The sequence below is a fragment of the Euprymna scolopes genome, chromosome 9, assembly GCF_053919585.1.
Source record: "Euprymna scolopes isolate OS-2025 chromosome 9, ASM5391958v1, whole genome shotgun sequence".
Lineage (NCBI taxonomy): Eukaryota > Metazoa > Mollusca > Cephalopoda > Sepiida > Sepiolidae > Euprymna > Euprymna scolopes.
Window position 1 is genome coordinate 161,431,203 of NC_136490.1, and position 25,242 is coordinate 161,456,444.

The window sequence follows — 25,242 nt, forward strand, 5'->3', positions numbered from 1 at the left end:
TTCATAAAAAATGATTTTGATCATAGTTGTTTTCATAAAAAAGGATTTTGATCATAGTTGTTTTCATAAAAATGATTTGGATTATAGTTGTTTTCATAAAAAATGATTTGGATCATAGTTGTTTTCATAAAAATGATTTGGATCATAGTTGTTTTCATAAAAATGATTTGGATCATAGTTGTTTTCATAAAAATGATTTTGATCATAGTTGTTTTCATAAAAAATGATTTTGATCATAGTTGTTTTCATAAAAAATGATTTGGATCATAGTTGTTTTCATAAAAAATGATTTTGATCATAGTTGTTTTCATAAAAAATGATTTTGATCATAGTTGTTTTCATAAAAAAGGATTTTGATCATAGTTGTTTTCATAAAAATGATTTGGATTATAGTTGTTTTCATAAAAAATGATTTTGATCATAGTTGTTTTCATAAAAATGATTTTGATCATAGTTGTTTTCATAAAAATGATTTGGATCATAGTTGTTTTCATGAAAATGATTTGGATCATAGTTGTTTTCATAAAAAATGATTTGGATCATAGTTGTTTTCATAAAAAATGATTTGGATCATAGTTGTTTTCATAAAAAATGATTTGGATCATAGTTGTTTTCATAAAAAATGATTTTGATCATAGTTGTTTTCATAAAAAATGATTTTGATCATAGTTGTTTTCATAAAAATGATTTGGATTATAGTTGTTTTCATAAAAAATGATTTGGATCATAGTTGTTTTCATAAAAATGATTTGGATCATAGTTGTTTTCATAAACATGATTTGGATCATAGTTGTTTTCATGAAAATGATTTGGATCATAGTTGTTTTCATAAAAAATCATTTGGATCATAGTTGTTTTCATAAAAAATGATTTGGATCATAGTTGTTTTCATAAAAAAGGATTTTGATCATAGTTGTTTTCATAAAAATGATTTGGATTATAGTTGTTTTCATAAAAAATGATTTGGATCATAGTTGTTTTCATAGAAATAATAATGAACTCTTTCATAGTTGTTTTCATAAAAAATGATTTTGATCATAGTTGTTTTCATAAAAAAGGATTTTGATCATAGTTGTTTTCATAAAAAAATGATTTGGATCATAGTTGTTTTCATAAAAATGATTTGGATCATAGTTGTTTTCATAAAAATGATTTGGATCATAGTTGTTTTCATAAAAATGATTTGGATTATAGTTGTTTTCATAAAAAATGATTTCGATCATAGTTCTTTTTATAAAAAATGATTTTGATCATAGTTGTTTTCATAAAAAATGATTTGGATCATAGTTGTTTTCATAAAAAATGATTTTGATCATAGTTGTTTTCATAAAAAATGATTTCGATCATAGTTGTCTTCATAAAAAATGATTTTCATCATTGTTGTTTCCAGAAAAAAATTTGTATTTGATCATAGTTGTGTCTATAAAAATTTCAATAGAAACCAAAACCTACACCAATTCGCTGGGTTGGCATTATCTTTAAGAAGTGTTTTCAAACTTACTTATTTTTACATAAGGAAACTCTCATGTGAACGATTAGTACATGCGCAGTCATGAAACAGTTGACAAACGGATAAAAATCTGATGACCACTAAGTACCAATTTTTCACTTTTGACTCCTTAGAAAACTGATTAATAAGTTTTTAACATGTCTGAATACCCTATATACCAAATTTCAAGTCTGTAGATCCAAAATTCGTTGAGTATATAAGTTGAGAATTCTTCTCACACACACATTCTCACTTTTATAGATATATTGATAATTATAATTCATTTATATACAATTATATATAAATTTATTTATGAAAATTTCACATAATTCTATGATTTCATATGCATATTAGTATTAACAATCAATAAATTGTAAATATTAATCTGTTGGGATGCGTCCACCTTACGGACAATAATGAACTCTTTCACTTAATATAAAGATTGGGAGAATATATCTCTCTCTGTTATCACACAGATTTCCACTAATTACCGAGTTGTCTTTCTGAACTCTTAGGGGATCACAACAGAATTGAAAATATACTTACTTTGCTGTAGGTATAAGATTAAGGATGCCATTGAGAACATAAGTGTAGTCCGCTTCATTTGAATAAACCAAATTCAACAGAAGTTGGACGTTTGCCTGACAAACTGTGGGATTTACATCAATGCATAATCCCCACAGCTGCTGTAGTTCAGGAACCTAAAAAAAAATAAATAAATAAAAATAAATAAATAAAAGTGGTTCATCCTTTTTGTAAATGATTTTCATTAAAAACAAAAACAGCAAATAAATCTTGTATCCAAATTATATTTTTTTACTTACAAATTTCTGTGTATTAAGGCAAATAGCTACTTAAGGATAAGAGTTAAATTGCATCCCGGTGCCAGTTTTACAGACTACTCTTATGAGCTTGTAGCACTTATGCCTCCTGAACACACATTCAACTAACCCGACAAGCAGCAAAATCCAACCCCTTCACTGTGGAGGTCCTTAGATCCCTTATACTCTAATAGTTTCATCCTTTGGACTATTAAAATTTGGAATTCCCTCCCTGTTTCCTGCTTCCCTGATTGTACTGACATGCAGAAGTTTAAATGTAATATGAACAAACATCACACTGCTCAACTTTGCACATTTAGACATAATCCCGAATAGTAGCCCGTTATCTTCCAAGTGACAATATGCTTTGTTTGGGGTGAGAAAAAAAAAAAATTGGGAATGAATATCAACAAAATAATGAGGAACATTAGGGGAGTACTAACAATGGTATGAGTTGCGTTCAATTACTTTTTGAATGATCTATGAGAGGAATTTGTTGATTTGATTCGAAGATTATAAATCCACCACAATGCATTTCGACTTCTTTGAAAACAAATCAGCCATTTTGATCTTTTGTTAATAGTTCAACAAAAAAGGAATAATTTGTGTATTCATTTTATTGCGGACTGTCATCCTCATCTTAATAGTTGTTGGTGTTGTTTCATCACGTTTTGGCCAACTCATCCTCTGGCCTTCTTCAACAACAACTATTAAAATAAAGATAACAGTTGGCAATAAAATAAATACACAAATTATGAAGCCTCATCTCAAGGGATAAAAAAAAAACAACAAAAAATAATATAAAAAGGAATAGCACTTAGTAATCTTTCAAAATTTGAAAAGATTTGGTTGGTTGTTTTTGTTTTACAGCATATCAACCTCCTTTTGGATTGTGAAGTGGACTTTCGGTCAGCGTTCAAGTTGTGGATAACTTGACAAAGACTAAAGTTACTTCTCATGAAAGAGGAGAACTATTTATGGCACAATGGGAGATTCCATTGTGCACACATGGGCCAGTCTATTCTTTGGATTGTGATTGGCTGAATCACCTGATTGGATATGCTTGTACATAAATACAAGCCCTCAGTCCAGCTCAATCTGATGTCTGTCTTGTGCATAAGCTGGACCCTTGGTAAGTGTTGCTGCTATTATTATTATTGTTGTTGTTGTGTGTTATTGACTAACACAGTTCTTTTGATTATTCTACACTTAAAACCAAATCAAATAATTTAAGAAAAAGTTTTTATGGTTCAAGTCCTTTATATCTTTGAATATTTACTCATAGGGTTTGGTTTGTAGAAGAAAATTAGTTTTGTTTTTGACTTTACAGAACATGATAAGTTTTGCAAATGGAAAAGATATAGAAAAACAATAACATCAATGTTTGGTGCATTTTTTGTTTAGGAAGCCAGTATCTTCAGACAACCTGATCTAATAGAACCAAACGCCCTAACAGGTATTACCACTATGAGCCAAAGTGGACCTGCGAGCAATGGTAACTAAGGAGAATCTCCACATTTCCCACAGCTCCCAAATGAGGTCAAACTACTGGATGTCTTTTATGGTCATACCCATGACAGAAAAGAATTTAGAAGCATTTAAACTTTCGGAGAGCAAGTTATTTAAATTGGCCATAAATTTCGAGTTTTAGTTTTACTTCCCTCCCTAATAAAAAATACAAAAAAACACAAAGGAAAAAACAAAAAGGAAGAACAAAAAATTATTCAGGCTAAAAAAGTGATGAAGAAAAACACTGATGAAATGTAAAATTAATCAAGATAATTCACAATGCGAATAGTTCCATCGCAGGATGCTGGACACGGATTCAGGTCATGTTAAAAACAAATTCTTTATTATGCTTTTTATATTGATGGTTGGAAGTTTTCAATTGGAAATGTTGTGACTGACAAAACCAATAAAATGGAATAAAATACAATAAAACAGAAAAAAAAAAACAGACGAAAAATGAAAGGAAAAAAAGAATTGAAGACAAATACACAAAGCGAGTGAAAACAAACAAAAAGAGACTGAAAAAAAAAACAAAAAACAAAAAAACGATAAAAATAAAAACAAAACAAAAAATAAGACCCACTCTCGAAAAAAAACAAGAAAAAAAAAAGAAAAAAAAAAAAAAGAGAATTCTAGTTTTCTTTATAAAATGATTCCAATATTGAATCTCGCTTAAGAATTGTTTTAAAGCTAAAATATTCAAATGTTTACGCCATTGGACGTATTGATTGCTGGGGGAGAAACTTAAATTCAAAAACAATTTAGAACCTACTTTTGATGACTTTTGTAATTTTACTGGTGGACCTGAACGAGAATCCCCTCCCCCTCTAAGAACAGCTTTTGGAATAAACACCCCCCAACCTCCCCATGTTAATAACGCCTTTTAGAGCAAACACCCCCAACCCACCCATGATAAGAACGGCTTTCGGTTTTTTGCAATTGTTTCAGTGGATTATTATTGATTGAACACTAATATGTAGGGGGGAATGATTCTGGTTCAAGTCTGCCATTTTACTAATAGATTTTTGGAAACCATGTGATCAAAACAAACCAATGGTATGACAGTGTTCATATGCACACATCATCATACAAAAATACATTGAAATTACAAATCTTACTTCTATTGCTATATGTAGTAGTAGTAGTAGCAGCAATAATAATAAGTGAATGCAACAAACTACTTGTAGGTTAAAAAGAATATAAAGAGCGGGCACAATTTTGTGGGGAAGGCAGTACACTGAGAACTCTGCAAATGACTACACTTCAAACATGCATACAAATGATGCAAATACATAGACAGTCCTGGAAAACGAAAACCACAAACTCATCCAAGCAAAAAGACCAGACATTGTAATAATTAACAAGAAGGAAAGAAATTACCAAATTGTAGATTTTGCCGCCTCAGCAGTTCGCAGGGTGAAGATCAAAGAGACAGAAAAATGAAACCAATATGTGGAACTTGTTAGAGAACTTCAAAGGAATAAAAAAAAAATGAAGAAAATCAAAATAATAACAATAATTGTAGAATTACTAGGAACACTTCTGAACAACATGGATTAAAGACTAGGAGAAATTGGAATTAAGGGGAAGACTGAGGCCATACAACAGACGGTAATGCTGAAAACAACTGAAATATTAACAAAAACCTTTGAATGCACATAATCTACTGGAATCTAATCCGCATAAACTACAAACGTTAACTGGCCTTATCCAGACTGCAACAGAAGTAAAGCAAAAAGATACAGAAACGCCACATGGAACCAAGAAAACTGAAACTGTCAAATTGTGATTGTGATAAGAAATTCACGGTCAATATGAATGAAAAAATTGCCAAATAGCAAAATTTGATGTCCCAACAAATCAAAGGGTGAAAATTAAGGGGCGGGGAGGCAAAAAACTAAGCAAATATGTAGAGCTTGTCAGATAGAGAAATGGAATATGGGACATGGGAAAAACTAATATAATACCACTAATTTTATGAGCACTGAAAATGAATCGAAAAACCTGGAAATAAAACTTATTAGAAAGTCCCAAACTTGTTTTGGCTTATCGTAAGGATTAGTTGGTCAAAACGTGGTGCGACAACAACAACTATGGAAGGCAGTGATTACTGAGGATACAGTTATGAGACTCAGCATTCCTATCCCGTCATGGTTAACCATCTGAAGAAGGCCAGAGGAATAGTTGGCTGAAACGTTGTGAAACAACAACTATGAAGATGAGAATAAAAGTCTGCAAAAAATCAATGCACAAATTATAAAGCCTCATCTCAAATTATAAATTATAAAGCCTCATTTCAAATTATAAATTATAAAGCCTCATCTCAAATTATAAATTATAAAGCCTCATCTCAAATTATAAAGCATCATCTCAAATTATAAATTATAAAGCCTCATTTCAAATTATAAATTATAAAGCCTCATCTCAAATTATAAATTATAAAGCCTCATCTCAAATTATAAAGCATCATCTCAAATTATAAATTATAAAGCCTCATCTCAAATTATAAAGCATCATCTCAAATTATAAATTATAAAGCCTCATTTCAAATTATAAATTATAAAGCCTCATCTCAAATTATAAATTATAAAGCCTCATCTCAAATTATAAAGCCTCATCTCAAATTATAAATTATAAAGCCTCATCTCAAATTATAAAGCCTCATCTCAAATTATAAAGCATCATCTCAAATTATAAATTATAAAGCCTCATTTCAAATTATAAATTATAAAGCATCATCTCAAATTATAAATTATAAAGCATCATCTCAAATTATAAAGCATCATTATAAATTATAAAACATCATCTCAAATTATGAATTATAAAGCCTCATCTCAAATTATAAATTATAAAGCCTCATCTCAAATTATAAATTATAAAGCCTAATCTCAAATTACAAATTATAAAGCATCATCTCAAATTATAAATTATAAAGCCTCATCTCAAATTATAAATTATAAAGCCTCATCTCAAATTATAAATTATAAAGCCTCATCTTAAATTACAAATTATAAAGCCTCATCTCAAATTATAAATTATAAAGCCTCATCTCAAATTATAAATTATAAAGCATCATCTCAAATTATAAATTATAAAGCCTCATCTCAAATTATAAATTATAAAGCCTCATCTCAAATTATAAATTATAAAGCCTCATCTCAAATTATAAATTATAAAGCCTCATCTCAAATTATAAATTATAAAGCATCATCTCAAATTACAAATTATAAAGCCTCATCTAAAATTACAAATTATAAAGCATCATCTCAAATTATAAATTATAAAGCCTCATCTCAAATTATAAATTATAAAGCCTCATCTCAAATTATAAATTATAAAGCCTCATCTCAAATTATAAATTATAAAGCCTCATCTCAAATTATAAATTATAAAGCCTCATCTTAAATTACAAATTATAAAGCCTCATTTCAAATTATAAATTATAAAGCCTCATCTTAAATTATAAATTATAAAGCCTCATCTCAAATTATAAAGCATCATCTCAAATTATAAATTATAAAGCCTCATCTCAAATTATAAATTATAAAGCCTCATCTCAAATTATAAATTACAAAGCCTCATCTCAAATTACAAATTATAAAGCCTCATCTCAAATTACAAATTATAAAGCCTCATCTCAAATTATAAATTATAAAGCCTCATCTCAAATTATAAATTATAAAGCCTCATCTCAAATTATAAATTATAAAGCATCATCTCAAATTATAAATTATAAATTATAAAGCCTCATCTCAAATTATAAAGCCTCATCTCAAATTATAAATTATAAAGCCTCATCTCAAATTATAAATTATAAAGCCTCATCTCAAATTATAAATTATAAAGCCTCATCTCAAATTATAAATTATAAAGCCTCATCTCAAATTATAAATTATAAAGCCTCATCTCAAATTATAAATTATAAAGCCTCATCTCAAATTATAAATTATAAAGCCTCATCTCAAATTATAAATTATAAAGCCTCATCTCAAATTATAAATTATAAAGCCTCATCTCAAATTAGAAAGCATCATCTCAAATTATAAATTATAAAGCCTCATTTCAAATTATAAATTATAAAGCCTCATCTCAAATTATAAATTATAAAGCCTCATCTCAAATTATAAAGCCTCATCTCAAATTATAAATTATAAAGCCTCATCTCAAATTATAAATTATAAAGCCTCATCTCAAATTATAAAGCATCATCTCAAATTATAAATTATAAAGCCTCATTTCAAATTATAAGTTATAAAGCATCATCTCAAATTATAAATTATAAAGCATCATCTCAAATTATAAAGCATCATTATAAATTATAAAACATCATCTCAAATTATGAATTATAAAGCCTCATCTCAAATTATAAATTATAAAGCCTCATCTCAAATTATAAATTATAAAGCCTAATCTCAAATTACAAATTATAAAGCATCATCTCAAATTATAAATTATAAAGCCTCATCTCAAATTATAAATTATAAAGCCTTATCTCAAATCATAAATTATAAAGCCTCATCTTAAATTACAAATTATAAAGCCTCATCTCAAATTATAAATTATAAAGCCTCATCTCAAATTATAAATTATAAAGCCTCATCTCAAATTATAAATTACAAAGCCTCATCTCAAATTACAAATTATAAAGCCTCATCTCAAATTACAAATTATAAAGCCTCATCTCAAATTATAAATTATAAAGCCTCATCTCAAATTATAAATTATAAAGCCTCATCTCAAATTATAAATTATAAAGCATCATCTCAAATTATAAATTATAAATTATAAAGCCTCATCTCAAATTATAAATTATAAAGCCTCATCTCAAATTATAAATTATAAAGCCTCATCTCAAATTATAAATTATAAAGCCTCATCTCAAATTATAAATTATAAAGCCTCATCTCAAATTATAAATTATAAAGCCTCATCTCAAATTATAAATTATAAAGCCTCATCTCAAATTATAAATTATAAAGCCTCATCTCAAATTATAAATTATAAAGCCTCATCTCAAATTATAAATTATAAAGCCTCATCTCAAATTATAAATTATAAAGCCTCATCTCAAATTAGAAAGCATCATCTCAAATTATAAATTATAAAGCCTCATTTCAAATTATAAATTATAAAGCCTCATCTCAAATTATAAATTATAAAGCCTCATCTCAAATTATAAAGCCTCATCTCAAATTATAAATTATAAAGCCTCATCTCAAATTATAAATTATAAAGCCTCATTTCAAATTATAAGTTATAAAGCATCATCTCAAATTATAAATTATAAAGCATCATCTCAAATTATAAAGCATCATTATAAATTATAAAACATCATCTCAAATTATGAATTATAAAGCCTCATCTCAAATTATAAATTATAAAGCCTCATCTCAAATTATAAATTATAAAGCCTAATCTCAAATTACAAATTATAAAGCATCATCTCAAATTATAAATTATAAAGCCTCATCTCAAATTATAAATTATAAAGCCTTATCTCAAATCATAAATTATAAAGCCTCATCTTAAATTACAAATTATAAAGCCTCATCTCAAATTATAAATTATAAAGCCTCATCTCAAATTATAAATTATAAAGCCTCATCTCAAATTATAAATTATAAAGCCTCATCTCAAATTATAAATTATAAAGCCTCATCTAAATTACAAATTATAAAGCCTCATCTCAAATTATAAATTATAAAGCCTCATCTCAAATTATAAATTATAAAGCCTCATCTCAAATTATAAATTATAAAGCCTCATCTTAAATTATAAATTATAAAGCATCATCTCAAATTATAAATTATAAATTATAAAGCCTCATCTCAAATTATAAATTATAAAGCCTCATCTCAAATTATAAATTATAAAGCCTCATCTCAAATTATAAATTATAAAGCCTCATCTCAAATTATAAATTATAAAGCCTCATCTCAAATTATAAATTATAAAGCCTCATCTCAAATTATAAATTATAAAGCCTCATCTCAAATTATAAATTATAAAGCCTCATCTCAAATTAGAAATTATAAAGCCTCATCTCAAATTAGAAATTATAAAGCCTCATCTCAAATTAGAAATTATAAAGCCTCATCTCAAATTAGAAATTATAAAGCCTCATCTCAAATTAGAAATTATAAAGCCTCATCTCAAATTATAAATTATAAAGCCTCATCTCAAATTATAAATTATAAAGCCTCATCTCAAATTATAAATTATAAAGCCTCATCTCAAATTATAAATTATAAAGCCTCATCTCAAATTATAAATTATAAAGCCTCATCTCAAATTATAAATTATAAAGCATCATCTCAAATTATAAATTATAAAGCCTCATCTTAAATTATAAATTATAAAGCCTCATCTCAAATTATAAATTATAAAGCCTCATCTCAAATTATAAATTATAAAGCCTCATCTCAAATTATAAATTATAAAGCCTCATCTCAAATTATAAATTATAAAGCCTCATCTTAAATTACAAATTATAAAGCCTCATCTCAAATTATAAATTATAAAGCCTCATTTCAAATTATAAATTATAAAGCCTCATCTCAAATTATAAATTATAAAGCCTCATCTCAAATTATAAAGCCTCATCTCAAATTATAAGTTATAAAGCATCATCTCAAATTATAAATTATAAAGCATCATCTCAAATTATAAATTATAAAGCATCATCTCAAATTATAAATTATAAAGCATCATCTCAAATTATAAAGCATCATTATAAATTATAAAGCCTCATCTCAAATTATAAATTATAAAGCCTCATCTCAAATTATAAATTATAAAGCCTTATCTCAAATTATAAATTATAAAGCATCATCTCAAATTATAAATTATAAAGCATCATCTCAAATTATAAAGCATCATTATAAATTATAAAACATCATCTCAAATTATAAATTATAAAGCCTCATCTCAAATTATAAATTATAAAGCCTCATCTCAAATTATAAATTATAAAGCCTCATCTCAAATTATAAATTATAAAGCATCATCTCAAATTATAAATTATAAAGCATCATCTCAAATTATAAATTATAAAGCATCATCTCAAATTATAAATTATAAAGCATCATCTCAAATTATAAAGCATCATCTCAAATTATAAATTATAAAGCATCATCTCAAATTATAAATTATAAAGCCTCATCTCAAATTATGAATTATAAAGCATCATCTCAAATTATAAAGCCTCATCTCAAATTATAAATTATAAAGCCTCATCTCAAATTATAAATTATAAAGCCTCATCTCAAATTATAAGTTATAAAGCATCATCTCAAATTATAAATTATAAATTATAAAGCATCATCTCAAATTATAAATTATAAAGCATCATCTCAAATTATAAATTATAAAGCCTCATCTCAAATTATAAATTATAAAGCCTCATCTCAAATTATAAATTATAAAGCCTCATCTTAAATTACAAATTATAAAGCCTCATCTCAAATTATAAATTATAAAGCCTCATCTCAAATTATAAATTATAAAGCCTCATCGTAAATTACAAATTATAAAGCCTCATCTCAAATTATAAATTATAAAGCCTCATTTCAAATTATAAATTATAAAGCCTCATCTCAAATTATAAAGCATCATCTCAAATTATAAATTATAAAGCCTCATCTCAAATTATAAATTATAAAGCCTCATCTCAAATTATAAATTATAAAGCCTCATCTCAAATTATAAATTATAAAGCCTCATCTCAAATTATAAATTATAAAGCCTCATCTCAAATTACAAATTATAAAGCCTCATCTCAAATTATAAATTATAAAGCCTCATCTCAAATTACAAATTATAAAGCCTCATCTCAAATTATAAATTATAAAGCCTCATCTCAAATTATAAAGCCTCATCTCAAATTATAAATTATAAAGCCTCATCTCAAATTACAAATTATAAAGCCTCATCTCAAATTATAAATTATAAAGCCTCATCTCAAATTATAAATTATAAAGCCTCATCTCAAATTATAAATTATAAAGCCTCATCTTAAATTACAAATTATAAAGCCTCATCTCAAATTATAAATTATAAAGCCTCATCTCAAATTATAAATTATAAAGCCTCATCTCAAATTATAAATTATAAAGCATCATCTCAAATTATAAATTATAAAGCATCAGCTCAAATTATAAATTATAAAGCCTCATCTCAAATTATAAATTATAAAGCATCATCTCAAATTATAAATTATAAAGCATCATCTCAAATTATAAATTATAAAGCATCATCTCAAATTATAAATTATAAAGCATCATCTCAAATTATAAAGCATCATTATAAATTATAAAGCCTCATCTCAAATTATAAATTATAAAGCCTCATCTCAAATTATAAATTATAAAGCCTCATCTCAAATTATAAGTTATAAAGCATCATCTCAAATTATAAATTATAAAGCATCATCTCAAATTATAAATTATAAAGCATCATCTCAAATTATAAATTATAAAGCATCATCTCAAATTATAAATTATAAAGCATCATCTCAAATTATAAATTATAAAGCCTCATCTCAAATTATAAGTTATAAAGCATCATCTCAAATTATAAATTATAAAGCCTCATCTCAAATTATAAATTATAAAGCATCATCTCAAATTATAAATTATAAAGCATCATCTCAAATTATAAAGCATCATTATAAATTATAAAGCATCATCTCAAATTATAAATTATAAAGCCTCATCTCAAATTATAAATTATAAAGCATCATCTCAAATTATAAATTATAAAGCCTCATCTCAAATTATAAATTATAAAGCCTAATCTCAAATTATAAATTATAAAGCCTCATCTCAAATTATAAGTTATAAAGCATCATCTCAAATTATAAATTATAAATTATAAAGCATCATCTCAAATTATAAATTATAAAGCCTCATCTCAAATTATAAATTATAAAGCCTCATCTCAAATTATAAATTATAAAGCCTCATCTCAAATTATAAATTATAAAGCATCATCTCAAATTATAAATTATAAAGCCTCATCTCAAATTATAAATTATAAAGCATCATCTCAAATTATAAATTATAAAGCATCATCTCAAATTATAAATTATAAAGCCTCATCTCAAATTATAAATTATAAAGCCTCATCTCAAATTATAAATTATAAAGCATCATCTCAAATTATAAATTATAAAGCATCATCTCAAATTATAAATTATAAAGCCTCATCTCAAATTATAAATTATAAAGCATCATCTCAAATTATAAATTATAAAGCATCATCTCAAATTATAAATTATAAAGCACTATCTCAAATTATAAATTATAAAGCATCATCTCAAATTATAAATTATAAAGCCTCATCTCAAAGGATTCCAAAAAATAAATATATAATATCATTTGGTACAAACCCGACAATGAAAGACCAGATAAGAACATAAAATTGGATTAACCATTAAATCCAACCTTGATCGCCTCCCGTGGCCCATAGCACAGTGGATAGAAGCATTGAATCTCTTTGGTTTCAGATGAGCATTGTCTCATAGCAGTTTAGAAAATTAGTTGGCCAAAACATGATTAGACAACTATGGAAGGCAGTAATTACTGAGAATAGAGTTACAAGACTTGGCATTCCTATCCCATTGTAGCTAACCATCTGAAGAAAGCGAGAGGAATAATTGGCCGAAACATGGTGAAACAACAACAACTATAAGGATAACAGTTCACAAAATAAATACTCAAATTATGAAGCCATATCCAAAAGGATTCCAAAACAGATAATAATATATGACAGTCATAATCATTTTGCATAAAGAGTGACCACAGCTGAACTCTGTACATCGTTATTGTTTACTATAATGGCTGATGAAATAGGAAAAAATCGAGTTTAATTTATTAGTTGAGGGAAGGGAGGTTGTTTTTAAACTATTACATGTGGTTTACAAGATTTTCTTTTGTTTTGAGATAGGCTTACCACTTGGAATCAATTAGTAATACAGTTAAGGGGAGAGTTTTTTTTTTCTTAGGAAGGGGGAAGCTTTCTACTCGCACTTAAGTTAGCGATAGGGTTAAGAAAAAGGCTTTTTAGAGGCTTACTACTCGGAACTAGGGCTTATAGTAGTATGTCATTGTTTTTTCACTAACATGGAAAGATCTCTCTCCCTCTCCAAAACATCCACACAGCATTTATCTCATATAGCAAAACACTGATTTGATTGACTGCCCTAAAAACTTTGAAAGGTAAGAGTTGAGAAATTAGTAGGGGGGGGGCATGAGGCTATAGATTGGAAAAATCATTTTGCACAGAGATTAGGATACTTCTGCAGTTTAAATCCTGTTTTTCTGGGAGTCTCACTCAGCAACACCCAACGGATAACGAAAACTAACCCAGAAAATGCTGAGTGAACTTATTCACTGAGGAACCGAAAAAAAAAAAGTGGCAAAAAGAGAAGTGAGCAGACGACATGAAATTGGAAGATCTCATCTCCAGATACCAATAATTTTAAGAGTAATATATTTGTGAGCCAACGAAACGGCAATACACAACAATCTATGGCAAGAAAACTTTTATAACAAAAAAAAAAAAAAGTTGACAATAAAAAAAAAATAAAACATTAAATTTTCTGAATTTATTATGGTAGGTTGTTTAATTTATTTATTTAGTAATTTTTGTTTTTGTCTTTATATTAGCTTCTGTTCACTTAGTATAATCGGTGGTTTTTGTAGTCCGCTGGGCATTGCCAAGCAAGACTCATGGAAAAACGGGATTTAAACTGCAGAAGTATCAAGATTAGTAACTATCTCATAACCTGTAATTTAACTGCACTTTGATTCAGTTTTTAAAATCATTCATAAAAATTAAAATCCAGAGGTACGAAAAGTGGTAAAAAATTAAAAAATATAACAATAAATGTTACCAAAGGCAAGATAAGTTACTCTTCTAAAAGAGTTTAATGATTTTACTCACTTTAAAACGTTTAATCGATTCGAAAATCATACAGTATTTATCGATATATGCGAAAAAGACAGATGGTGGCGAGCTGACTATTATACGTCAAGTTTGGAAAAATAAGTAAAAACTAAAAAAAAATATACAAAATACTGTTAGAAATGTCACGGTAACATAAATTGGGTGGGTTTCTAACAGTATTTTGTATAATTTTTTTAGTTTTCACTAATTTTTCCAAATTTCACATATTTAACAGTCAACACACCGCCATTTTTCTTGTTGCACCACCTATTGATAAACACTGATTTTTTAACAGATTAAACGTTTTCAAGTGAAAAAAATTTTTTCCAGATAGGTAGAAGAGTAACTTATCTTGCCTTTGATAACATTTATTTGTTATAGTTTTTTAATTTTTGACCACTTTTTCATATCTCTATGGATTGTAATACAAACCCAAAATGACATATTTGAATAGATTTGCTTTGTTCAGATCTACTCAAACCATAATAAAGATCACTTTTCTTCCTAACTATTTGATATGGCCATGATATCGAACAGTACGAGGCTGATTAAATATAACAGAAGTCACTTTAGAATAAGAAAATGAAGAAATAATTTGAATTTATTACATTCTGGAGATTTAGATATCGCCAATAATTTAAATCACTCGTTTTATAACAATATATAGTAAACTACTCGGCGTTGCCTGGTCGTAAAATATGCATAAATATTATATTTTAATTAATATAAAAACTAAGACATGTGCATGATTGTACTATGCTTTTTTCAAAACAGTTCACTTCTTGAAAAAAAAAAATAAATACTTGAGCTGAAATCAAAACGTAAAGAAAGCGAGTCAAGTATGATAACCATTAGACCAGCTTGAGACAACATTTAAAAAACGTTTTCAAGCAATTTTATTCTTAACATAATGAAGCTGTCATGTTTCACTGCCATGCATGCACATTCATGAAACAGTTGGCAAACAGAACGAATAAAATTCCAACGCCCACCCCTGTACCAATTTTTCAATTTTGACCCCTTGGCAGCCCTTTCTTCTGGATTAAATGATTAAAAAATTTTCCACATGTCTGAATATCCTATATACTAAATTTCAAGTTTGTAGATCAAAAATCCATTGGAATGTGCTCTGATGAACCTGTTGCACTTGTGCTATCTCAGCGTACATATACCCGACAAACCCCGCCTAGCAATAAAATCTCACCCCTTCACTGTTGAGATCCCTAAATGCTAGAAAGCTTTCTACTCTAATAGTTTCTTCCCTTGAACAGCTAGATTTTGGAATCCCCTTCCTGCTACCTGCTTCCCTGACTGTACCTGATATGCAGAAGTTTAAATGTAATGTAAACCAACATCTTGTTTATCTTTTCTAGGCATGGTCCCAAATAATAGCCTCTTACGTCGAAGTGGTGATATACCTTGTTTGGTGAGTTAAAATGTTTTCGATTATATTTGAAGGTATGACACCAACATTTGGACGATTTTATTTATAACTACGGTTAGGACAATCAATCAATGAGAAGTCTCCGAGCTCATTATAAAAATATCGAATTTTGGATTCAAATCAGTTCGCTGTCAGTCTCCATCTTTACATGATTGGATCTAGTGCTGCCATCTTTGTTCAACAGAATGGCTCAACACTTAGAAGATTTGATTGTTTTTGTTTTATGGCATATCAACCCTTTTCAGGTTATTTAATACTGAATCCAGTGATTTTGAAGAAAAAATTTTTTAATAGAATATATTTGTTTTTTCCAAGTCGGTTTCTATTTAACCCATAGTTGGGACCCTAAACAGGTACTACCACTCCAGGTCAGAGTGGACCTGGGAGCAATGGCAATTAAAGGGTGGTTCCACAGTCCCCAAAATCCGCAAGCTGGGGCCTCACAATCGGATATAGTTTAAGGTCATATTCAGGACCTCAACACTTAGAAAGTGTGAACAGGAGTAAAAATAAAAAAATAAAAAAGTATATAGGTTGAGAAGTGCTTACACACACACACACACACACACACACACACACACACACCACATTCTCAAAATATTACAGCAGACATACTATCTGCTTTTTTCACTTTAATAAAAATAAATGAATTGAGTATAGTTTTCCTGTCCACTTACTCTTGATTCTCACTCTATAATGCCGAGAGTTTAGCAAGCAAGCATCAAGTACAATTTTTGTATACTATGACTTAAACAAGGATTGAACCCCAATCTCATGACCTATTAGCAACCACTCTTACGATCGGATAAACTTAATTTTCCTAAAAAAGATAGTATAAAAGAAATATATAAAGAGTAAAAAGAATCGTCAATAAGCAAAATACTGAAAACAAGTGTTTGAAAAATTAGCAGTTTTTTGCTGAAAGAAAATTGACATTTAGAAAAGCAGAATACAATGTTTTTAAATAGGAAACAGTTTTGGTTTTGTGGAGTTTGTTGGAAAGTTTGACCGGGGTCTTGATACAGATTTGCAAAAAATCAAAACATAAAATTCATGATCAATATTTAGAAGAAGATGCTCAAGGTATCTAGATACCATGACTGCAGCTGATTTGACTCAGATACTAAAACGTGTAAAATCAACTAAGTATTACTTTAATAAAAATAAATGAATTGAGCATAGTTTTTCTTTTCATTCTACTAAATTTTACTTCACTCTCTTGATTCTAACTATAATGCTGAGAGTTCAGCGAGCAAGCATCAAGTACAATTTTTTTGTCTTATGACTTGAACAAGGATTGAACCCTGATCTCATGGCATATTAGCAACCACTCTAACCATTGGATAAACTTAATTTTCCTAATAATCATATTCCTTTGAAGTACTAGGCTAAATTAGATGCTTTCAAAATCAAACATTTTCAGTGGCGTTAGAACTTTCATAAATAGAACAGCTTAAAACGTTTGTTATTCTTTTAACCAATTCCATCATTATTTGACAGAATTCTAAATTTGAAGAGGTGCTGTATTATAATTTTGGTCAGTGTTCATCTATATATATAAAAGCGAAAATATATGTATCTATGTATGTACGCTTTTCCTCGATGTCCACAAAAGGCTTCTTTCAGAGAAGCGCTTGCTCGGTTCACAACTTCTTAAAACTTTTTATATCATCTATAAATTGTAATATCTCACAGTTATCCACAGAGCTCGCCTGTCTATTTAATTTTATTGACTTTCAAACGTTAATTATTCCACATTTCCCGCATCGGCACGCGTTATATTCGGTTTTCGGTATAAAAAAAAGCGAAACTCGACTCTAATCACAGGCCAAAAGCCAGTTGTCTCAAGAGAGCTAAGTAACGTTTGTTTAATGTCGACTTCGTCATATCAGACTGTAGCTTTCATTTCGCTCCTCCTAATAAACAGGCAGCGGGTTTTTAAAAACAAACAAACCGATTTATTCACCTCATTCAAAACTGTCCCGCACAAAATGCTTACTGCTGAATACCTATCGCCATCACATCAATCTAAAACGCGCACCTGTTTTTTTTAACACTTTACTATTTTCCAATTGCGCGTCGTGAAGGCTTTATTTTTTTTCACATTTTCGGGGGTTTTTTCACATACCCCGAAAAACACCTGGGCAACGCCGGGTACCCCTCGCTAGTACTTATTAAATCAGAAATTCAGTTTCTGTTATTTGAAAGACTACACTATTTTATATCTATTTACATGTTGGAACTTAAATTTTACTGAAACAAGATGTGTGTGTGTGTGTGTGTGTGTGTATATATATATATATACACACATACACACACACAGCCAGGGATTAAATGAGATAGATAGAAATATATACTAGCACAAGCCTTAACATCACCCGGGATTAAATGAGATAGATTGGAATATATACTAGCAGAAGACCTGACATTGACTGGGATTAAATTAGAGTGGTGGAATATAAAGTCTGTCCCGGAAATGGCTGAAACAGTTTCAAAATGACTTTATTTTATGTATATTTTTCACACTGGGGGAAGGGGAATATTAAGTCAATCCCGGAAATGGCTAAAACAGTTTACAATCTCAAAATGACTTTATTTTAGGTATATTTTTACAGTGGCAGGAATTTAAAGTCAGTCCTGTAAATGGCTGAAACAGTTTACGATCTGAAAATTACTTTATTTCTTGTATATCTTTAACAGTGAAGGAGATATGGAGTCAGTTCTGGAAATGGCTGAAGCAGTTTACAATCTCAAAATTACTTTAATTCATATATATTATTGGTGTTCTGTGAAGGTGAACTGGCCAATTTCTGTAGGATGTGATCCATATTTTTCTGAATTTTCAATGTTATCTGGAAATTATGTCACGGATGTAGCGGTGAGTAGAAAGAAGCATGATTATGTTGCTTTTAAATGTACTCTGGAGCAGGGTTGCGGAGTCGGATGGTAAAAGTCCGACTCCGACTCCTAGAATTACTAGGATACCGACTCAGACTCCTTGACCCTATGTGAAAATCTATTTTGCAGATCCATATACCAGCCTCCCACATCTATTCAGCATGCATTTTATAATTACTTTTCATGTATATCATTTTCAACGTTTAACATTCACTTGTATGATAAATATGCTCGCATATAAACTCAACCAGCTTTATAGAATAAGTTTAGATAACAAAGGGATAAAAAGTTTACAATTAAATTTTATTATGCTATCAGTTCAAAATAGAATACAATATTTAGGGATAGGGAAACCTCTTTAGGCCATGGCATTTCGAAGCCAAACGCTTCTCATCAGAAGAGGGGGATAAAGACATTATACAGAGAATAATATTTTAAAAGGTAAAACAGGAAAAAGCCATAAAGAGCTATAGTAGCATGGATTGCTTATTATTGAAATATCATATACATATATATGCATATATATATATACATATATATACACATACACACACATATATACATACATATACACATACACACACATATATACATACATATACACATACACACACATATATATATATACATACATATATATACACATACACACACATATATATACATACATATATATACACATACACACAGATATATATACATACATATATATACACATACACAGATATATATATACATATATATACATACATATACACATATACATATATACATATATATACATACATATACATACACATACACACAGATATATATATATATACATATATATACACATACACACACATATATACATACATATATATACATATATATACATATATACATACATACATATATATACACATACATACATATATATACACATACACACACATATATACACATACACACACATATATATATATACATATATATACACATATATACACATGCACACACATATATATATACATATATATACACATACATATATATATATATAAAATACACAATGGTATTATTTATGCTCATAATCACTTACCATCAGCATATTCAAATCTGTCATAGCAGAGTTGCACTTCAAGCTATATATTTTCTTTTTCTTTGTACCCTCTCCTCTCCCTTTGGTCTGTCCTGTTTAGCCTTAGCGCTGAAAACAAACGTTCAACACTCACTTGTGTTGGAGGAAGTGCTGCTGCCAACATTGCAGATTCTTTCACTATCGCAGAGTACTGCTTTATAGCTTCATGAACATTTAACTTAGACTTTCTATCTAGTTGTTCTACTTGCTGTAATGCAGCATGAAAGTTTAGCTTGAAACTTGCTAAGGCTTTATTCACTGAAGATAGTGTTTTAGCTGTTTCCTGTAGCTTACGCCGCTTTGACCTTGCTTTATGATCTTCTTGATCCAAAAGCTTTTCAAAATCCTCTTCATCAATTTTTTTTTTGGACTTAAGGAGTTGAAGTCGGATAAAAAATTCCGACTCCGACTCCTAGTACTTTTAGAAATCCGACTCCAACTCCAGCTAAAACCTCCGACTCTGACTCCGCAACCCTGCTCTGGAGTTCTCTAGGAATAACCAAACTTTCTCTTTTGGAATGGGGCTGGAGGAGTAATGTCACAAAGCGATCTCCCACAATGTCATATTCCAAAAATATAGAATGCCTGGGGAATCAGATTCTGGAAGCGACATCATTTCTATTACTATTATGTTGTCGGTGATGGGGAGGAAAGAACTACAGTAATATTGAAATTAATGGTAAAGTAAAAGTTGTCTAATCACCATCTGTGTCAATGCATTCATATAATTATTTGGAAAATCTGCTAAGTTATGTTCAAGAAAATATATCATTTAACTAAAAATGATAGTGTCGGTAGTTGAGAGGGACAAACACACAGTAATGTGGAATTTTATAGTGAAGCAAGGGTTGCCTAATCACTAAGTTTGTTGTATATTGGTTTATATTGGAGGAGATGATATATTAAAACGTGTCATGTGTTATCTAGTGGATGTAAGATATTGTTCTTTTAACAGACAAATAATAAACGTATAAATCGTATGTATGTTGTATCAGACTTATCACACGGGATACTTTTAGTTTTTGTAAGAAGAATAATATATGCCTCATACCTTTTTTTTTTTCTTGGAGAGTTCTTCTGTATCTTCCTGCTGCTCCGTGGTGAACCATGAAGCGATCAGCACCATCTAATTGAGACACCTGTTCTTATTTGTGAAACCATTAAAACGACTCTTTATATTTTTATAATATAAATTTATTACAGTTGTCTCAAATGGTTTTCACAGGATCTGCAGTTTGTCTACATTTTCTATTCTTACAGCTCGCTCCCTAGCTGTCTGTCTGCTCTGGTGGTCAATCCTCAACTCTCTGAATCTCTCCAAAACTAACTACATCACGTGTCACCAAATTAAGTGTCTCAGACCAACCTAATGTCCACAGCTAGTTATTTGTTTATTCAAAACCCCAAAATAATGTTTACATATATTTTCTATTTCCACATTCCTTTTGCGATTCACACATCAATCATTTCTTCCTCAATTTAATTGTTTATTCTTCTAATCATAATAACTGATCCAGCGACCATCCATCACTCAAATAAGAATACAATAACAATAATGTTTTGACCATTGACCCCGCTTGCCACAGTTAACAGATACTACGCTATGATCACAGCCTAAAGGGTCATAACATTACAAGTTTCTCAAAGTATCTTTCGAAAATGACATCTTTTTTCCAAAATATTTAGTGGGGGAAGAAAATGAAACATAGTAATGTGGAATTTTATAATGAAGCAAGGGTTGTCTAATCACTAACTGTGTCAATGTATCAATTTGAAAATCCTGCTGACACATCTTCCAAAACTAACATAATTTTTCTTAAAATTATAGTGCCGATAGTGAGGAAGGAAAGAAACCCAGTAATGTTTAAATTTATGGTGAAGCAAAGGTTGCCTAATCATTAACCAAAACAATGTATTTATATATTAATTTGGAAATCCGAACGATCCAACTTTTAAAAATGAATTCATTTTTCTTAAAATTATGGTGGTCTTGTTGGGAATAGAAATTATTTCATATATGTTGTACAATATCTGTTGAGAATGTTAAATTGTTTCATATATGTATTTAAGCTACTCGTCCAAGGGTAGATAAAATTATTTTAAATGTGTTGTACATTACCTGTCCTAGTGAAGGTAAAATTGTTTTATATACGTGCTGTAAATTACCTATCCTAGGTACAATTATCTTATACATGTGTAATACGCGTCCTAGGATAAGTAAAATATTCTTTTGCTTGAGATAGCAAATGATACATAGACATAAAAAATTCCTCTATCCTAAGAATAATAGATATGTTCAAAAGTAACTTCATTTTTCTCATTGTTTTATACATCCCGGGCAACACCGGGTAGCCCAGCTAGTCTATAATAGAGCTAGTTTAAAGAGAGATGCTTAGAAATGAGATAGAGAAAGGTTATATGCATACAAAAGTATAGGTAGAAAGGAGAAGTGAGAACATATGTAGGAGAGAGCAGTAGAGAAATACAAAAATACATATAATGAGCAACGCAAAAGATATTAAAAGAAAATATATAGAAATATAAAACAATTTTTTTCTTATTGATTTGATGATGTAATAAAGTTTTTATTTAACTTCGGATTTCTCATCTCTTAGTTCTTATTTACAAAAATATCAGAAAATAAAACCAAATGTGTGTATATATGTTTGAATATCTAACATTCTTTAATGAATAAATGTTTAAAAAAACTTTTATTTATCCAACTATTCATCTACAAACATGTTTCAATTTTGTCAAAAGGCCAAGTATCCTCAGGCAATAGTGAAGATAAGTTGATACTAAATTAGAATTAAAGATTCCTGAAAGAAAGACAACAGGCGGTCATTCTGTCTACACTTTGCAGGCAGCTTAACACATTTTGATTTCAAATTTTAAAGAGGAAAAGAAAATTCCAAATGCCTCTCCTCTCCCTAGCACCAGCTGGTGAACTTGAAGTGCCATTTTGCTTCAGGGCAAGTAAAAAAGGTTACATTCAACTTGGCCTCAAGCAAAAAAGTAATAGATGACAAAGTTTGAATTTCTTTAGCTGGTTCTGTAGAGAAGCAGGGGTGGGATGATAGCCAAACAAAATCCTTCACAATATCAGATATCACCTTTCTGAATTTTTGAGATGAGGATTTGTAATTCGGATTATTTGGATTCTTTGTACTACTGTCCTCATCATTTTACAATCTATATAACCTCTGGTGTATCTTGTTGAACTCTGGGAATCATTCTGTCAAACCCGGAAATCTGCATGGACTTCAAACGAAAGCCTTTATTTAATCCACAGCATATTCGTGTTTTGTTAGCCATGATTGGGAAGAAGTTACACTTTTCTGGTGGTTAAAGGTTCAATGCTTAGTACGGGCAAAACTGAAAATTACAATTATGAATTACTTAGGACTTCTACTCAGTTGTGGGTGAAGGAACAGGGGCATACTACCTCCGTGGATTAAATGAAGGGTTGCATTCAAATTCCTGAGTTTGACAAAAAGATTTTCAAGTTTAATAAGATACATCTGAAGAAGGTCAAAGGTTACATACATTGTGTGAAAAATGACACTCAAGATGAGAACAGTAGTTCAAAGAATCCAAATACCATGAAGTTTGAATTTTTTACGTTGTGTAGAAATGGCGTGGTGGAGTGGGTTCACATAATCCAAAGAAAATAATTTTCATGTTTTTACATAAGTTTAAGTTTCTATTAGTATTTTGGAGAGTTTTTTGTTTGAATTTGTATTCTTTTATGTACATTTCTATTGAATTCACAAGGAACACTCATTTACAAACATGCAAAACAAAAACAACAAATTCACAATGATTGTGTAATTATTTCTAAAAAAAAAAACAAACAAAAAAAAAACAAAAAAAAAACATACAATAAATAAATGTTACCATGACTAAAAGTTCATTAATTTTTAGTTCTTATGTTTTTAGAAATCTTTACACAACACTTTAAATTTAAATCATTGTGAATTTATTCAAACGGTACTTTGGAAAAGAAATATGTAAAATAAAGTGGTGCTTATGCACTTATGTTACCGAGCTATTTTTAAAATAGTATTTTCAAGTAAAATTCAAGTTTTGCATTTTTTTTTATTAAATTGTTAGGTGAAAGTACAGAGAACTTACAATACACCCGCCAGTAGATGAATACAGAATATAAGTTAATAAAGCCATGTGTAATAATAAGAAACTAGTAGGGAGACCTAACGTTGCTTGGGATTGAACAATAATCAATCAATATTTTTATCATCATCAAAATTGGTGAAATCGCATTATTTTTCAATCGAATCAATTGATTGCCTGCTTTAGTTAAGAACCGATCGCAGTGCACCAGGAGGAAGCTTCACACATTGTAGTCTACATTGCACTGTAGAGAATCTACTGTTGATTTTATAAAATTATCTTTTATATATAATGGCTCGAATTGTAGTTTAAACTGCAAAAGTCAAGTGTTATGCTTCAATTGTGCTCTAAACAAACATTCATTTCAAATGCGCCCCTGTCATATCAAAGAACTCACTGTTGATTTTACATGTTGAGCCTTCCGGTTTATGCGGTAATAAACTTTGGAAATGCATTTGTGATGTTAGGCTGTATAAGGTGTTAACTTTGGTCAAAATCGCCTGTTCCTTCTTTCATTGGATTATTTCGATTATCAATACTTATCGAAGACATTTCGCTACAAAACCTATCTAAGAACATTTCCAGGCACATAAAGTATCTTTGTGTGAAATTTCATAAAAATCAGGCCAATTGCTTTTGAGTCCATAAGGAATGAACACAGAAAGTTCATTCTATATAATAGTAGATATTGAATGGTTTTCATAAATATGTGTAAAGACAGATAAATGAACAAAGTGGATTTGATGGAATTTGAACCGAGTTTGTTGATTTTAAATTTTGTTTTTGCTGCTTCTTATGCAATTGACACTTTATTATGCTCCACTGGTCAATAAGATTGCCAAATAAACCGACACAATCACTGATGATGGCAATTTTCTCT

At 29.0% G+C, this 25,242-nt stretch overlaps 1 protein-coding gene across 1 annotated transcript in view; it reads right to left on the reverse strand.

The window, feature by feature from the left end:
- Nucleotides 1-25,242, reverse strand: part of LOC145284961 (focadhesin-like) — a 219,436-nt gene that overhangs the window by 158,207 nt on the left and 35,987 nt on the right. The window contains exon 3 of the mRNA XM_080134064.1: nt 2,036-2,190. Coding sequence (XP_079990190.1) covers nt 2,036-2,190 — 155 coding nt within the window. The remainder of the gene's footprint in view (nt 1-2,035; nt 2,191-25,242) is intronic.